The 18,693-nt window shown below is 48.1% G+C and overlaps 1 protein-coding gene across 1 annotated transcript in view; it reads right to left on the minus strand.

Annotated features, from left to right (window-relative positions):
- mgat4b (alpha-1,3-mannosyl-glycoprotein 4-beta-N-acetylglucosaminyltransferase B) overlaps positions 1-18,693 on the minus strand; it is a 190,981-nt gene that overhangs the window by 37,836 nt on the left and 134,452 nt on the right. Inside the window, exons 7-8 of the mRNA XM_056285668.1 lie at positions 17,665-17,740; positions 3,207-3,321 (exon numbers count right to left, since the gene is read on the minus strand). Of these exons, the coding sequence (XP_056141643.1) occupies positions 3,207-3,321; positions 17,665-17,740 (191 nt within the window). The remainder of the gene's footprint in view (positions 1-3,206; positions 3,322-17,664; positions 17,741-18,693) is intronic.

Consider the following 18,693-nt stretch of genomic DNA (forward strand, 5'->3'; position numbering starts at 1 on the left):
TGGAGAGACCGTGTGGGAGCAGGATGGAGAGACCATGTAAGGAGCAGGATGGCAAGACCGAGTGAGGAGCAGGATGGAGAGACCATGTGAGGAGCAGGAAGGAGAGACCGTGTGAGGAGTAGGATGGAGAGCCCATGTGAGGAGCTGGATGGAAAGACCGTGTGAGGAGCTGGATGGAGAGACCGTGTGACGAGCATGATGGAGAGACCGTGTGAGGAGCAGGATGGAGAGACCGTGTGAGGAGCAGGATGGAGAGACCGTGTGAGCAGCAGGATGGAGAGACCGTGTGGGAGCAGGATGGAGAGACCATGTAAGGAGCAGGATGGCAAGACCATGTGAGGAGCAGAAAGGAGAGACCGTGTGAGGAGTAGGATGGAGAGCCCATGTGAGGAGCTGGATGGAAAGACCGTGTGAGGAGCTGGATGGAGAGACCGTGTGGGAGCTGGATGGAGAGACCGTGTGGGAGCAGGATGGAGAGCCCATGTGAGGAGCTGGATGGAGAGACCAGGTGAGGAGCTGGATGGAGAGCCCATGTGAGGAGCTGGATGGAGAGACCGTGTGAGGAGCTGGATGGAGAGACCGTGTGAGGAGCAGGATGGAGAGACCGTGTGAGGAGCTGGATGGAGAGACCGTGTGGGAGCAGGATGGAGAGCCCATGTGAGGAGCTGGATGGAGAGCCCGTGTGAGGAGCTGGATGGAGAGACCGTGTGAGGAGCAGGATGGAGAGACCGTGTGGGAGCAGGATGGAGAGACCGTGTGAGGAGCAGGATGGAGAGACCGTGTGAGGAGCTGGATGGAGAGACCGTGTGAGGAGCAGGATGGAGAGACCGTGTGAGGAGCTGGATGGAGAGACCGTGTGGGAGCAGGATGGAGAGCCCATGTGAGGAGCTGGATGGAGAGACCGTGTGAGGAGCAGGATGGAGAGACCGCGAGAGGAGCAGGATGGAGAGACCGTGTGGCCCTCCCGGTCTTGGCCGACTTCGGTGTGAATTTGTAAACGCGGAACCAGAAACTGGTTCAGGATGTGGAATGTGGTGAGGAGACAGTGTGTGTTTTGTGCGTTCAGCCCGAGGACGGGAGGCGAGGTCATATGGTTCTTATTCTCTATGGAAAACCGGCTGTCCCAGTGGCATCAGGGGGCCCTGCGGGTTGCGGGGAGGGGGCTTAAAAATTCTTCGTTCTGGACCCTCAACATGCAGCATGTGGTTCCCATCTTTCCCGGAGGATATACAACAAACCGGGGAGAGAGCGGAAAGTTCAGTCATTTGTAGAGTGACCGTGTCAACATATATCAGAGGTCAGAGGTCAGGGGATGCTGGAGCCGGAGCGGCATCTTTGGAGCTTGCGGGCGTGCGGTTCCTTGCTTAAGAGCATCTGCCCCTGTGGACAAACTGTCTGCTGCTGAGATTTACGAATTGAGAGAACGTCCCCCAACACTGACGTCTCCCAACGTCTCCGACTAATGTCAGGGAACACAGATGGCGCTCCCGCTCCCTAAATCAATCCAATTTTCTCAGTTTCAACCAAGTGAGTCCCGGTTCTGACCATCTGCTGATTGGATCCGGGAGACATGAGGGAATGATCCGTCTCAACAGTATAATTAAAAACCATATCAAGCCAAGGTTGACACTTTAATTAATCAGATGGATTTTCACTCGTAGCGGGCAGCCTTCCCGTCGACCTGTAAAGCGTTTGGGATCGGTGACAAATCTCCGGCTGATATGCCGGCGGTTTGTGATCCGAGTCACATTACCGAGAAAGTCAACTTTTATTTTTTAACTACGGGGAATAGAGGACCTCCCGTCTTGAAGAACTATTTGCTTGCTGAAAGGATTCAAATCTGTTGGCTCCGGGTCCAGTTCTGGTTTAGGACCACGTTTCAGGACACACCGGTCTGGGGAAAAATACCATCAGGACCTTCTAGACCATTTGCATTTCCGGTTCCCTGCACTCTGTTTCTGTGAAAAATACATCATGGAGGGCGGGCCTCTCAATCAATAAAAACCTGACACGAGACTGAAAAGGTAAAAGATAGCAGGCCTTGCCCACGCTACCCCCCCCAAACAGGCGCCCCGACCGACCAGAGTAGGCACTAGTGCAGCGACCAGGACACATACCAACATCTGGACTCCCACCTGCAGACATGGCCAATTGTGTCTGCAGGGACGCCCAACCAAGCCGGAGGTAACACGGGGATTCGAACCAGTGATCCCCGTGTTGGTAGGCAACGGAATAGACCGCTACGCTACCCGGACGCCCTCAGTGACACTTAAGAACTGGTTAGAATGAGTCAGCAATCAGGTGACTCAGTCAGTTGTACAAAAGCACTTCGATGGGCTGCTGATGGGATTGAACCCATGACTTTTCAGCCATCAGTCTCTCACACCCGACCTCTGAGCCACTGTACATCACACCACCCTGTACTAAATGCTAAAACACCTAGCATTCAACTAGAACAATACACCAGCTGTATAGGATGACGCTTATGAGCTCTGTCCTATCTAGCTGATGCAGACACTTCACCAACTGTGCTCCAGTTGCTTAGCTTGTATAGCTACGCTAACGCTAAGACCAGTTTCTGGGTAGGCTATTAGTCATACTACCATTAGCTGTTATGCTAACCCCCGGAACATTTTTGTCATGGTTATTTCGCAGTGGCTCAGAGCACTGAAAGTGATAATTAATGCATGTCATTTAACATGTCTTGACACATCTATGGCGCACTGCAAGCGGGAGACTGGCCTCCAAACAGGTCACACTTACAGCAGCAGAAATACAAAAAAAACAAAAACCAGCTGTGTTTTGCTCGCAGAGTCGGTCCTCTGTTAGCGCTCCAAACTGGAGACGCGTTCAGAACGGAAACGTCAAAGCAGTTTGATGAGCCAATGAGCAGTTTTAAAACAATCGGTCTACGTGTGCATCATACACTTCCCATGAAGGGATTTTGGATTTATTCACTATATAAATGTAAATATACTTCTCTTTTGTGAAACATGGCCATCGATGTTAAATTTAAATATAGGGATGCTATTAATCACGCAATTGCATACGCTAGCATGTTGTGTCAATTCTTTCATCATCTCTTCTTGAGTCTTGATCCATCATACTGAGATGCATCAAGACATCTCTTTATACATTTCAGTCATTTAGCTGATGTAAATGCTGACATTTAGCACGCCAGGCTAACCGCCACCATCGTGTCTCACCGATGAATCCGAGCTGAGAGAACTCCAGGATCATCCAGTCCTCCAATGGCTGCTGCACGGCAAAGTTCTTCATGGTGGTAAAGTAGTTTGGACGTGCCACAATGTCATCCTCTAGCTGGAAGAGAGGGAGAGAGAGAGAGAGAGGGAGGGAGAAAAAGAGGGAGAGGGAGAGAGCGAGAGAGAGGGAGGGAGAAAAAGAGAGAGAGAGAGAGGGAGAGGGAGAGACAAAGAGTAAAGCCTCTGTTCCTGATTTACTTCTTCCCTTTTAATAGAGCAGGATTTAATGTGACACTTGTGTCGTTAACTTTAATGAAATACTAATAGGTGTAATTTGCAGAGAGGGCTTGTGTGATTGCCAGCATATGGTCCAAGTAGCTCATTAAGTGAAACCTGCTGTAGGCCCGAACATATAAGTCAGATAAGTGCATTATGCAGGGCGAAAACATGAAGGCCATTTGTATTTGTTGAACTGTGTGTCACATGTGACAGCTAACAGTATAATTATAACAGATGAAGAAAATACGAACCATCAGCCGACCATTAGTCATGAGGTGGCACCAAGAATCCCGCTCTAATCTGATCTCTAACCTCTGACCTTTCTCAGCAGACAGAGAAGCATTTGTGCATGCGAGTGTGTGCGTGCTCTAACAGGAAGTCGTCATCCTATCAAGGCCATCTACAGGTCAAATACACCACAGTGCACTGATTTTTATGACCATTTTGATACGGTCAATAGGAAATAGTAGTTTCATGTAAAATTGGTGGAAATAGCCAAGTTTATCTTTCTCCCTTAGTCACTATTCCGTCCCCCCCCCGACCCCCCCCACACACACACACAACACAAGCTGGGTGTGGGATATACACATCCTGAAGAGAAAATCTTCAACATGACGGTGAAATGATTGCTATAACTATCTCAATTTAATCATTATTGGGACTATTTTTTCCCCTTTTTTGCCAAGATAATCTTCCGGTGACAACTCGATGTTGTAATGTCCTCTAGTACCCTCCCCCCGCCGGGTCCTCCCCGGTGACATCCGGCGGGGATGTTTGCAGAAAGAAAAGACCGAGAGAGCGTTTATAACTAATAAGAGCTGGGAAGCCAAAACTCCCACAGGCTACTAGAAACTTCTGAGCTCAAAACCAACCTTCTGACATCATCTTTCACACAGCTGTTGGGTGTTTTTGTTCCACATGTGGAGTCTCATACTGATACGAGACATGTTGCTGTTAACATGTGTCCCTTTGAGCAGTTAAAGATACAATTCTGAAGATTTACATGCAAAAAAAATTTTCTTTTTCATATTTTCTATCACTGCCGTATTTAAGATGGTAGCTATTCCACAAATATCCAGAACAATCGATGCTTTTAGAGTTGCTCATTTTAGGACTTTCCTGAGGAAAATCCTATGGATCGAAGCGTTTTACATCTCCATTGTAGCAGTAAAATGCAGACGAATAGGGCAGGTAGTATTTAATTTGAAGAAGCAAAGTTACTATGCCAGAAAGACTTCTATGTTCACCTGTTCATCTCTGTTGCTGTCGCAGTGTTTTGGCGTGAGATCTGTATCCGTGTCGTGAGGGCGTGAGACAGAGCCTAAAAGCATGAGACTCATGCCAAAAGTGTGAGAGTTGGCAACCCTGTCATAAGTGAGATTTCGAAATTACCACTAGCTAGCTACCTTAGCCTCCCGTGTATAGTCAACTTCTATCCTAACTATTTGAATTTGAGATGGCGGACAAAGTCAAAGAAAACCTGGACAGTCTCACAGAGTACACCCCGCCTGAAAAACATCCCATCTTGCCAAAAGATGAAACCACCATTAGAAGGATATTTGAGAGTCAACAGGGTTCTGAGTTGATGCAAATGTCAATGCGACCATTTGATGGCAGCATAACACCAGAGATAAACAAACAAGATGGCGGCACCCAGTATGGAAATGTGGATGAGAAACGCGTTGGAAACGGAGAGAAAACCAATGAATGGGGTGAGCGAAAAAAAATGATCTGGTCACTGATACAGGAGATAGCCTTGTGAGAAACATAGGCGATATGTTTGTGAAAAGGATGGAATCGGTGATGCAGCGCATGTTTGAGAAAATGATGAGAAGTGAAGCCGTAACAACTGACGGGAACAGCAAAACCAGATACTGCAACGGCATTGATGCAGGTGAGATGGAGGGTGCTGCATCCCGCATTTACATGACCTCCTACACCGAAAAATTATGTTCAGCTTAATTTCACCTATGCCAATACACAAAGAACATCAGTTTCCATAGATGATGTCAATGAGAATAACCAGCTTGCTTCAAATAGCTGTTGTGATAATAATAGATACATCTCAAGTAGCTACAGTGTGAACTCTGTGGGGGCTAGCCCCACATCAAACCAGCCTGAGCTAGTGAGTGCACTCACTGCAGCCATCACTGCTGCCTTGGCTCATCAGCAACCACCACCACAAGATGGTTTGAAAGAGAGGCGCCTCAAAGCCACAGATATGATGGCCTCACTCATTGGGAAATGTATTGGGCCTCTTCCGTCTTCCGCCTTTGTGAGATCGATAACTGCTGTTTATTCTCTTACTCTCTCTTCTCCTCTAACTTGCTCATTTATCACACTGATTTTGCTATTTTCTGTGCTTAGTTCACTTATCGCTAGTTTTGCTAGTTTTCTCTCTTAAACAACTCTTGTGTTAGTGGGCAGCCTTTTGTTCCTGGTCTGGCTCCTAGCTCGAGCTTAGCCTAGTTTAACAGTTATCTTTATTGCATTTGCAGTCAAAGCAGCCTCGTTGAAACGATGATGTGTGGTGACTGTTCCTCAGTTACAGATAGGTTGTCTCTATTAGAGAGACGTGTCTGTGAGTTAGAGCAGCTTCTTTCGGCTAGGATTACGGCCTGATAGCAGTCCTGCTATTGTTAGCACTAGCTCAGCCTCGTCAGTAGAGACAGCAGTTTGTCTCTGTTTGCTGGTGAGATTGTTGCTTGATGATTCCATTCCTATGTCCTAGAGACAGAGAGAAAATTGTATGGTTGTTCCTCTTGTCTGCCATTACCACTAAAAGGAGGTTCAAGTGTGAAACTAAGATCAGAGATTCGAATGAATATGCTGAGTTTATTGTCATCAAAGGAGATGGTGAGCCACTATTGGGATAGGATACCGCAGTGAAACTTGGAGTATTAAGAATTGGCACAAACATCACAGCAGTAGCAGATCTGAAACGGTCATTACAGGCACAGTACCAGATCTGTTCCAGCAAGTGGGAGAACTAAAAACCAAGCAAGTCAGGGTTTACATCAATCCTGAAATTCAGCCTGTAGCGCAGCCCTTACGGCGGATGCTCCTTAATTGAGGGGACTTGAAAAGAAAAAAATAAAAGAGCTGTTAGACATGGACATAATTGAAACAGTGAATGGTCCTATTCCATGGGTTAATCCAGTAGTAATTTTGCAAATGGCCAACTCCGAAATTAGACTTTGTCTTGATATGTGTCAAGCAAACCACGCTTTCGTCAGGGAGCGATACCCCATACCTACAGTGGATGAAATCCTGCAAGACATGAATGGGTCCATTGTGTTCAGCAAACTGGATCTTAAATGGGGTTACCACCAGCTGGAGTTGACACAACTTTCATGCCAGATCACAACATTTATCGTCCACAATGGAGTCTACAGATACAAATGGTTGCTCTTCAGAGTGTCTTCAGCCAGCAAGCAATTCCATCATGAAATAGCCTCTGCACAAGCTGGAACAGAGGGAGCTGAAAAAATTTCAGACGATGTCATCATTCAAGCACCAGATCAGAAGACACATGAGCAATGACTACATGCTGTCATGAAATGTCTGCAGGAGTGTGGACTTGCCTTGAATCATGCAAAATGTAAATTTAACACGGATCACTTGGTCTTCATGGGGCTTTTGCTGACAAGCATGACAAGCAAAGGCATTGGACCTACCGAAGAGAAAGTTAGAGCAATAGTGGAAGCCAGAGAGCCGGAAAATGCCTCAGAAGTGAGAAGCTTTTTAGGTCTTATTTGCTATAGCAGCAGACTCATTCCACAATTTGCAGTGCTGGCAGAACCCTTCAGAGGTCTAACCAGAAAAGACACTAAATTTACCTTTGGTACAGAGCAAAGAGCATTCAATGCACTCAAAGATGGACTGGTGAAAGCTGGAATTCTAGCATACTTTGATAAAGATGCACCAAGCCCACTGGGACTAGGAGCTGTGCTTGTAAAACGCCAGCAGTGGGAGATAGTTCCTATCTGCTATATGAGCAGAAGTTTGAGCGATTGAAAGAAGATATTCTCAAACTGAGAGGGAGGCTCGAGCTCTGATGTGGACCTGTGAAAGACTTCACCCATACGTGTATGGCAGACAGTTCAATCTGGTCACTGACCGAAAGCCTTTGGAGTAAACATACAGCCCACGATCCAAACCCTGTGCCTGCATAGAAAGATGGGTCTTGAGTTTACAGCCATATGAATGCAAAGTTGTCCATGTGCTGTGGAAAGTGAACATCGCTGACTCATTGTCACGCCTGTTGGAGTAGACGGTTGTGAAAGAACAGCATGCACATGGATCAGATGAATATGTGCGATTCTTTCCGTGAGTGCCATTCCAAAAGCTTTGACTACAAGGGGACTGGAGAAAGCATCAAAGACTGATCCAGAGTTGATTAAGGTAAGGAAAGATATAGAAACTGGACATTTTGAAAAATGTATGGCATGCACACATGTAACCAACAAATTGTGTGTTGTTGTCTACATTATACTACGAGATACACTTATAGTGCTACCAAAAGCTTTAGAGCCGAGAGCACTCATACTCAAGAATGAGGGACATTTAGAGATTGTAGGAACAAAACAACATCTAAGAAGCAATGTATGCTGGCCAAGGTAGGATAGGGCCAAAGAAAGACACTGTAGAGCAGTGTTTCTCAACCCAGTCCTCAAGGAACCCCTATCCTGCATATTTTGTTTGCAACCCTGAATAGGTACCTGTTTGTAGTTATTCAACCAATCAGCAATGAATTTTGTCAGATGTTGCACACCTTGCATAATTAAGTGCTGCGAGATGATTGGTGCAGGGTTACAATGAAAATCTGCAGGATAGGGGTTCCTTGAGGACTGGGTTGAGAAACACTGCTGTAGAGCATGTCATGGGTGTCAAATTCCATCACGACCAGGCACACCAGAACCTTTAAGGCTGACGCCATTCCCAGATGGACCATGGCAAGTTAGCCGTAAACCTAAAGTTCAAATCAGATGGGTTCAGAAAATGTTGTGCTGAAAATGGAATCACACACATGAAAACAACTTCAAAGTGCCTCATGCTAGTGGTGAAGTGGCGCACCAGAATGCTTCAATTATGAAATGTATTCGGATTGAATAGTCAGATGGACAGGAATAACAGAAAGAGCTCCGGCAATATGCCACAATGTACAGAGGAATAACCCAGCCACTGAGGATGCACAAGCCAGTGCATTCTTAGTGTCGGTCCCAGGCCTGGATAAATGGGGAGGGTTGCATCAGGAAGGGCATCTGGCGTAAAATCTTTGCCATATCAAATATGCACATCATAAATCAGATTTCCATACTGGATCAGTCGAGGCCAGGGTTACCAACGACCGCCACCGGTAGGTACTGTTGGCCAGCAGGGTGTCGGTGGAAACTATGCTACTGTTGGGTGAAGGAGAGGGAGAGAGGGAAGGCATGTCCAGAGGCAGAGGGAGAGGAAGAAGGGTGGGAGTGTGGAGGTGAGAGTCGGAACTTTGAATGTTGGCACTATGACTGGTAAAGGGAGAGAGCTGGCTGATATGATGGAAAGAAGAAAGGTAGGCATACTGTGTGTGCAAAATATCAGGTGGAAGGGGAGCAAGGCCCGGAGCATCGGAGGTGGGTTCAAACTCTTCTACCATGGTGCGAATGGGAGGAGAAATGGGGTAGGGGTAATTCTGAAGGAAGAGTATGTCAAGAGTGTGCTGGAGGTGAAGAGAGTGTCAGACAGTGATGAGTATGAAGCTGGAAATCGAAAGTGCATTGATGAATGTTATCAGCGCATATGCCCCGCAAGTTGGGTGTGAGATGGAAGAGAAAGAAGAATTCTGGAGTGAGTTGGATGAAGTGGTGGAGAGGGTACCCAAGGGGGAGAGAGTGGTGATTGGAGCAGACTTCAAGGGGCATATTAGTGAAGAGAACAGAGGTGATGAGGAGGTGATGGGTAGGTATGGTGTCAAGGAGAGAAATGTGAAAGAACAAATGGTGGTGGATTCTGCAAAAAGGATGGAAATGGCTGTGGTGAATACATATTTCAGGAAGAGGGAGGAACACAGGGTGATGTACAAGAGTGGAGGAACGTGCACACAGGTAGACTACATCTTATGCAGAAGGTGTGATCTGAAAGGGGTTGGAGACTGCAAGGTGGTGACAGGGGAGAACGTAGCTAGGCAGCATCGGATGGTGGTCTGTAGGATAACTTTGGAGACCAAGAGGAAGAAGAGAGTGAAGGCAGAGCCAAGGATCAAATGGTGGAAGTTGAAGCAGGAAGACTGCTGTGTGGAGTTCAGGGAGGCGTTAAGACAGGCGCTGGGTGGTAGTAAAGAGTTGCCAGATGGCTGGGTCACCACTACAGAAATAGTGAGGGAGACAGCTAGGCAGGTACTTGGTGTGTCATCAGGACAGAGTAAGGAAGACAAGGAGACCTGGTGGTGGAATGAGGAAGTACAGCAAATTATACAGAGGAAGAGGCTGGCAAAGAAGAAGTGGGATAGTCAGAGAGACGAAGAAAGTAGACAGGAGTACAAGGAGATGCAGCGTAAAGCGAAGAGAGAGGTGGCGAAGGCAAAGGAAAAGGAATATGTCGAGTTGTATGACAGGTTAGACACTAAGGAAGGAGAAAAGGACTTGTAACAATTGGCTAGACAGAGGGACCGAGCTGGGAAGGATGTGCAGCAGGTTAGGGTGATCAAGGATAGAGATGTAAATGTGCTGACAAGTGAGGAGAGTGTGTTGAGAAGGTGGAAGGAATGCTTTGAGGGACTGATGAATGAAGAAAACAAGAGAGAGAGAAGGTTGGATGATGTGGGGATAGTGGATCAGGAAGTGCGGTGGATTAGCAAGGAGGACGTGAGGGCAGCTATGAGGATGAAGAGTGGAAAGGCAATTGTTCCAGATGACATACCTGAGGAGGCATGGAGATGTTTAGGAGAGATGGCAGTGGAGTTTTTAATTAGATTGTTTAACACAATCTTGGAAAGTGAGAGGATGCCTGAGGAGTGGAGAAGAAGCATACTGGTACCGATTTTCAAGAATAAGGGTGATGTGCAGAGCTGTAGCAACTACAGAGGTATAAAGTTGATCAGCCACAGCATGAGGATGTTGGAAAGAATAATAGAAGCTAGGTTAAGAGGAGAGGTGATGATTAGCGAACAGCAGTATAGTTTCATGCCAGGAAAGAGCACCACAGATGTGATGTTTGCTTTGAGAATGTTGATGGAGAAGTATAAAGAAGGCCAGAAGGAGTCACACTGTGTCTTTGTGGATTTAGAGAAAGCATATGACAGGGTGCCGAGAGAGGAGGTGTGGTATTATATGGGGACGTCGGGAGTGGCAGAGAAGTATGTAGGAGTGGTGCGGGATATGTATGAGAGAAGTTTGACAGAGGTGAGGTGTGCGGTTGGAATGACAGATGGGTTCAAGGTGGAGGTGGGATTACATCAAGGATCGGCTCTGAGCCCTTTTTTGTTTGCAATGGTGATGGACAGGTTGATGGTCAAGATCAGGCAGGAGTCTCTGTGGACTATGATGTTCACGAACGACATTGTGATCTGTAGCAAGAGTAGGGTGCAGGTTGAGGAGAGCCTGGAGAGGTGGAGGTATGCACTGGAGAGAAGAGGAGTGAAAGTCAGTAGGAGCAAGACGGAATACATATGTGTGAATGAGAGGGAGGGCAGCGGAAGGCTGTGGATGCAAGGAGTAGAGGTGACGAAGGTGGATGAGTTTAAATACTTGGAGTCAACTGTTCAAAGTAACGGGGAGTGTAGAAGAGAGGTGAAGAAGAGAGTGCAGGCAAGGTGGAGTGGGTGGAGAAGAGTGTCAGGAGTGATTTTGTGACAGAAAGGTATCAGCAAGAGTTAAAGAGAAGGTTTACAAGATGGTTGTGAGACCAGCTATGTTATATAGTTTGGAGATGGTGGCACTGACAAAAAGACAGGAGGCGGAGCTGGAGGTGGCAGAGTTGAAGACGCTAAGATTTTCATTGGGAGTGATGAAGAAGGACAGGATTAGGAAATGATTATATTAGAGGGACAGCTCAGGACGGATGGTTTGGCGACAAAGCAAGAGAGGCAAGATTGAGATGGTTTGGACATGTGTGGAGGAGAGATGCTGGGTATATTGGAAGAAGGGTGCTGAATATGGAGCTGCCAGGGAAGAGGAGAAGAGGAAGGCCAAAGAGGAGGTTTATGGATACGGTGAGGGAGGACATGCAGGTGGCTGGTGTGACAGAGGAAGATGCAGAAGACAGGAAGAGATGGAAATGGATGATCCGCTGTGGCGACCCCTAATGGGAGCAGCCAAAAGTAGTAGTAGTAGTAGTAGTAGTAGTACAAAGGAATTACACACAATTCAAAGGGAAATGCCCAGCAGAACTCTTGTTCAACAGGAAGATGAGAGGCAAGCTACAGGAAATCTCATCTGCACACACGGATTTAGATGTGACAAAGCTGCAGAACAGAAAGGGAAATACAAGCTGTATGCTGATGAGCAGCGAAAAGCAGAATATTCAGACCTGGATGTTGGAGATCATGTCCTGGTGAGTCAAGAGAAGGTGGATAAGTTCACTAAAACCTTTAGAAAAATACAACATAGTCAGTTTAAATGAAAAAGAAGTAACAATTGAATCACCTACTGGAGCTCAGTAGAGCCGAAACACAACCTGTGTGAGGAAGTACTTCACAGCAGGAACAGGGGACCAACACGGGGCAGAGAAACTGGAAGATGGGAATGCTGGCTTGAACCCAGGGCAACAATCAGCTATAGACTCTTCCCGATGTCCTGCCATGCAAGCTGAACACAGCAGACCTTCAACACCTCCTCTAAGGAGGAACCCGCCTGAAAGACTGAAGAACTTTATCCTTACGTAAGTCAAATGTTTTGATTAAAACAACTGGCTGCCCTTTGTCGAGCCAAATATCTGATTGGACTTGACTTAAGTAAATGAGTTATAGATGTTAAAGCCAGCATTTAGGCTACAGTGGAAAAATCTGAGGTGGAAGAAGATTGCTGAGACTTTTATTTTGGTTGACATTTGTAATTGAAAACATTACTCAGTTGAGAAAACGTGATTATGTGATAAGAGTTTATGTCCTAGTAAAGGGGGGATGTCGTATACTGAATGGTGTGCTACTGCTTTAAGAGGAACTACTGTATGTTGCATGTAGGTAACTGGGGGAAGACTAACAGTAAAAGAGGTGAAGTTCAAAACAGGTGTCCATGAGTCAATTCAGTAAACCTAACTGATGAATTAAGGGAAGGAAAAACAACAAAATATAACAGCTACCATCACTCAAAGGAGGCCAGCTTTGCCTGGCTTCCCATAGAGAAAACAAAGTAAAAGTTTCAGCCAATCACACTGAGGCCAGGCTCGATAGAGCGCAACATTGAATGGTCAATTCATCATGAAAAATTAAAAAACAACAAGGGAGGCCAGGTTGAGCCTGGCTTCTCACCAGTCACTGTCATCATCATCCATCCATCCATCCATCCATTATCCAAACCGCTTATCCTGCTCTCAGGGTCGCGGGGATGCTGGAGCCTATCTCAGCGGTCATTGGGTGGCAGGTGGAGAGACACCTTGGACAGGCCGCCAGGCCATCACAGGGCCAACACACACACACACACACACACATACCCAGGGACAATCCAGTATGGCCGATTCACCTGACCTACGTACATGTCTCCGGACTGTGGGAGGAAACCGGAGCACTCGGAGGAAACCCCCGCGGACACGGGGAGAACGTGCCAAAAAACTGCCTGCACTGAGTCCCCACCCAGCTAGCCTGCTACACATAGCGCGGGCGGAACCAGGTAGTAGAATGGGTGGAGATGGAGACCTTGAGTTTCTTGTAAAAACGGACTTTCCTAAGCCTGCTTTTGAGCTGCAATTGAAGATCAAACAGAACGGCAGTCCAATCCCGTTGATATCTATACACAGTTGGGTGTGTCTGAAAACCTACAGGAGGCAGCGTCATGTTTGGGCCTTTAGAGAGCTAGTGTGTGATGAAGTGTGCATCTTTTAGAGCTAACGGCGTTGCTGCTTCTTGCTGACTGCAGTTATACGGTTGGAGATGTCCCCTCATAGGGCCGTGCACATGATTCATCTGACACTAATAACCGGTGCTTGTGGCTGTGAGGAGCTCGCACGTGTTGTGCAGCATTTGGAGAGAGAAGTGCAAATGAGAAGCATCACCCCAGTAACGGCACTGGTTTGTACTGGTTTGTGAGAGCAAGTAACTGTGATACCTCCGTATGATCATGTGGTGATATGACCTTCATATCAAGCTGACTGGCTTTCTTTCTTTTTAGCCCCCCCCCCCTTTTGCCCCTAATTGCACTTGGCCAATTACCCCATTTTCTGAGCCATCTTGGTCGCTGTTCCAACCCTCTGCCGATCCGGGGAGGGTTGCAGACTACCACCACACGCCTCCTCTCATACATGTGGAGTCGCCAGCCGCTTCTTTCCACCTGACAGTGAGGAGTTTCGCCAGGGGGACGTAGCGTGTGGGAGGATCACGCCATTCTGCCCAGTTCCCCCTCCCCCCTGAACAGGCGCCCCGACCGGCCAGAGGAGGTGCAAGTGCAGCGACCAGCACACACTCCCACATCCGGCTTCCCACCCGCAGACACGGCCAATTGTGTCCGACCAAGCCGGAGGTAATACGGGCATTCGAACTGGCGATCCCCGTGTTGGTAGGCAACGGAATAGACCGCTATGCTACCCGGACGTCCCCTGACTGGCTTTCTCAGTAATGTTTGCCACACATCGCCACTGCAAACCCCCCCCCCCCACACACACACACACACTGAAAACTGCTTTTCCTTAAAGTTTGCAGAGAGCAGTGTCAAAACATGCAGCGCCGTTCCACTTTCCTGTCAAAACGCTTCACCTCTGCTCACATGTGTGTGTGTGTGTGTGTGTGTGTGTGTGTGCCTGTGTGTGTGCCTGTGTGTGATTGCTCTATCATGGCAAAAAAAAAAAAAAAAAAAAAAGCCTGGTTTCTCAACAATTTAGTTAAGAGGGAGTCCAGACTGCCACCTGCTCCTCCTGCCAGCAGACAATAAACAGCAGTCACCTCAGCCGGAGCCACAGATTACAGGACAATATCTCCTGCAATGTTCCCGTCCTATTCACACAGAGACAGAGAGCATCCTGGGTAACGGCAGCGATGCCAGCTGAGAAAGGTTTTGTGAAATTGCTCGCCATTGTCTGTCTACTGGTGGAGAGTTTTCATCTTGAAAAGAGTGTCTGATGCAGGAGTCTTCAACTTTACCTCTCCCCCTCCATCAATGCAACCGTTTCATTAGCTTCACAGCACAGCACATGTACCTCATGGCTGATGGAATGTCCTCCATATGGGATACTGTACAATGGCCACAGACAAGATGAGAGAGACAGAGGGAGACAGACAGAGAGAAAGGGAGAGAGAAAGACAGAGACAGACAGATGGAGAGACAGGGAGACAGACAGACAGAGAGACAGGGAGAAAGACAGAGAGACAGATAGAGACAGACAGAGAGAGACAAACAGGGAGACAGAGACACAGACAGAGACAGACAGGGAGACAGACAGACAGAGAGACAGACAGACAGAGAGACAGGGAGAAAAACAGAGAGACAGACAGGGAGAAAGACAGACAGACAGAGACAGACAGGAAGACAGACAGACAGAGAGACAGACAGGGAGACAGACAGACAGAGAGACAGGGAGAAAAACAGAGAGACAGACAGAGAGACAGACAGACAGAGAGACAGGGAGAAAAACAGAGAGACAGACAGGGAGAAAGACAGACAGACCGAGACAGACAGGAAGACAGACAAACAAGACGGACGGACGGACGGACAGACAGACAGACAAACAGGGAGACAGACAGACAGACAAACAGACAGACAGACAGACACAGAGACAGAGAGACAGGGAGACAGATAGCCAAAAAAGATGGAGAGGGACAGATAGACATAAAGAGGAACATACAGACACACAGGCAGACTGACAGAGATGAACAGACCGACAGACAGAAAGAGACAGACAGACAGACAGACAAAGAGAGGGACAGACATACAGGGAGACGGGCAGACAGATAAACATATAAACAGAGAAAGGGAGAGGCTGAAGGAGACAGACAGACAGACAGACAGAAAGAGCTGGGACATGTAACTTGGACACAAAGCACCTCTCGGTGGAGGTAACCAGGAGGTGACAGCAGCAGGTTGATGGTCGAACGTTGCAGGGTAGAAAGCCTGGAAATCCTGGACAGATAAAGAAAACAACAAACCTCTTCCAACCCTTTACGAGCCCTCCCACCAACCTGCCCTTGAGCAAGGCAGCCAGCCTTTACTTCCCAATTGCTCCATTTCTATAGCCCCACTCAGTACAGACCAACAGAAGACTGTAGTTTTACAGGGCAGCTACCAGTGGGAATGTGTGGACGTGTGTGAAAGTGAAGCGGGGCGGCTCTCGGGATGAGCCTGGCTTAGTAAACCAGCAAATCTTCCCTGGAGAAACAAAGATTTCAAGTGACAATCTCAAAAATCTGACTGTCCGTTAAATTACTATCTCTCTGCGTCCAGGTGGCGTGGCGGTCTATTCCGTTGCCTACCAACACGAGGATCTCCGGTTCGAATCCCCGTGTTACCTCCGGCTTGGTCGGGCGTCCCTACAGACACAACTGGACGTGTCTGCGGGTGGGAAGCCAGATGTGAGTATGTGTCCTGGTCGCCGCACTAGCGCTTCCTCTGGTCGGTCAAGGCGCTTGTTCGGGGGGGAGGGGGAACTGGGGGGAACAGCGTGATCCTCCAACGTGCTACATCCCCCTGACGAAACTGCTCACTGTCAGGTGAAAAGAAGCGGCTGGCGACTCCATATGTATGGGAGGAGGCATGTGGTAGTCTGCAGCCCTCCCCGGATCAGCAGAGGGGGTGGAGCAGCGACCGGGACGGCTCGGAAGAGTGGGGTAATTAGCCGGGTACAATTGGGGAGAAAAAGGGGTAAAAAATCCACACACAAAAAAAATAAAAACATTATTATCTCTCATTAGTTGAATCTTTGATGCTTCTCTCTGGTTGGTCCACAGGACAGGAAGTCCCGCCCATCCTCTCTGGTGGACAAATCACTGCTGAATGAAGTGACACGTGTCAGTTATGCACAGCTTGTAGTTTTCCCATGGTAAATGTTATTCCAACACCATTTTTTTTAAAAAATACAAATGGCTTCAGAAGCAAAGACTTTCATGAATTAAGAGTGAACTGAATCATAATTGTTTTAAAACGATTAAGTCGGCGATTAATCGTAATGAAATCTTCTCCTGGATCGCCACCTTGCCGTGGTGGTGAAGCTTGTCTGTACCAATGATCCCAAGAGCTATGCTATCCGGAGCTTGGCTCCTGGTAAGGTCACCCATGGCGGATAGGTCAAATGGGAGGCTCCAAACGAAGCGCGATCCAACAAAGACCTCAATGGCGGAACTGGCAGAAGATGTCGCCAGGTCACAACGGCAGTGAAGGCTGCAACAGAGGGCGGTCCCCAATCGTCTTGGTTCTCCATGCCACTGGACTCTGGCCACCCCCTGCCAAGGGCCGTGTGGTGGCTGCAGGTGCATCAGCGACTCCACATAAAAAGCTGTCATGCACAGGCATCCTCCCATTATGCAGCTCCAGGATCGACCTCTACGCCCACCTGAGGTCCCAGAGGGACCCAGAGGGACCCAGAGGGAGGACGGTCACACTCGACTCCGAGTGACCGCCGATGACGATGAGCAATGAAATGGACGTTTGTTTATATGACAAAGTTTGAGATTATCAACAACATAACACCAGCATGCATAACTACAGTCGGTATGCAACAGCCTCCAACCTCCTACTCATCCAACAAAACGCCCCCTACTGGCGGCTTGTGTTGACGGCGGGGTTGACAGGTGCCTGGATGCAAGGCTATAGGTGAGATATATATCACAGGTCGACATACACACAGTCTCTGTCACATTCACCCTTACGGCCAACTTCGGGTCTCCGGTACACACAGCCTGTATGTGTTTGGACTGTGCCGAGAAGACAAACTTCACAGAGGGAGCAGCATCGAACCAAGAGCCCTCCTGTGCAGCAACCGGGTTTACCTCTAACTAGTCAATATGCCTATTTGATCTGAAGTAGTTTTACCTCCACGTAAAACAGAAGCGGGTTCCTACCTGCACATAGTAGGTTCCTTTGGACTGAGCGTACATCATCAGGAAACAGTAGTCTAGGTTCTGTTTGGTCCGCCACCTGGAGAGGAGGAAAACCAGGACTGGATTACCGACTGGCCCTGGACCTCCACATTCACACATAAGAGCGAGTTGAGGTCCCGACAACAAAATCAATCCAAGAAAAATTGAAATTAAACAAGAAACAGGATATTCATCCTGAACGATGTGGGCCGCTCATGATTCATAAAAGGTGTGTAGGGTTTTAATAACAGACACCACAGACCAACACAGAAGTCCTACAGCTGAGTCTCTGAACCAGGAGAAAGGTACAGGACCTTTCTTCTGGTTCAAGTACTCGTTACTCGTTCTGTTCTCATGTATTGCCCTTGAATTTGTTTGTTTATTTATTTATTTTCTCCCCAGTTGTATCCAACCAATTACCCCACCCCTTCCGAGCCGTCCCGGTCGCTGCTCCGCCCCCTCTGCCGATCCGGGGAGGGCTGCAGACTACCACATGCCTCCTCCGATATATGTGGAGTCTCCAGCCGCTTCTTTTCACCTGACAGTGAGGAGTTTCACCAGGGGGACGTAGCACGTGGGAGGATCACGCTATTCCCCCCAGTTCCCCCCGAACAGGCGCCCCGACCGACCAGAGGAGGCGCTAGTGCAGCGACAAGGACACACACCCACATCCGGCTTCCCACCCGCAGACACGGCCAATTGTGTCTGTAGGGACGCCCGACCAAGCCGGAGGTAATACGGGGATTCGAACCGGCGATCCCCATGCTGGCAGGCAACGGAATAGACCGCTACGCTACCCGGACCCCCCCGAACCCCCCCCCCCGGCCTTTGAATTCATACTTTTTAATGCACGGCTTAAAACAGAACCAGGTCAGACAACAAAAAAAAAAAAAGAAGAAGGTGTCACATTTAGATGCTTCATGTTGCTGATGTGCTGCTTACACAACATGTGTAGGCCTGGGGGGGTTTGTCTAACACACACACACCCACACCCACACCATCCCACACACA

Source organism: Lampris incognitus, chromosome 1, assembly GCF_029633865.1.
Source record: "Lampris incognitus isolate fLamInc1 chromosome 1, fLamInc1.hap2, whole genome shotgun sequence".
NCBI classification, from domain to species: Eukaryota; Metazoa; Chordata; class Actinopteri; order Lampriformes; family Lampridae; genus Lampris; species Lampris incognitus.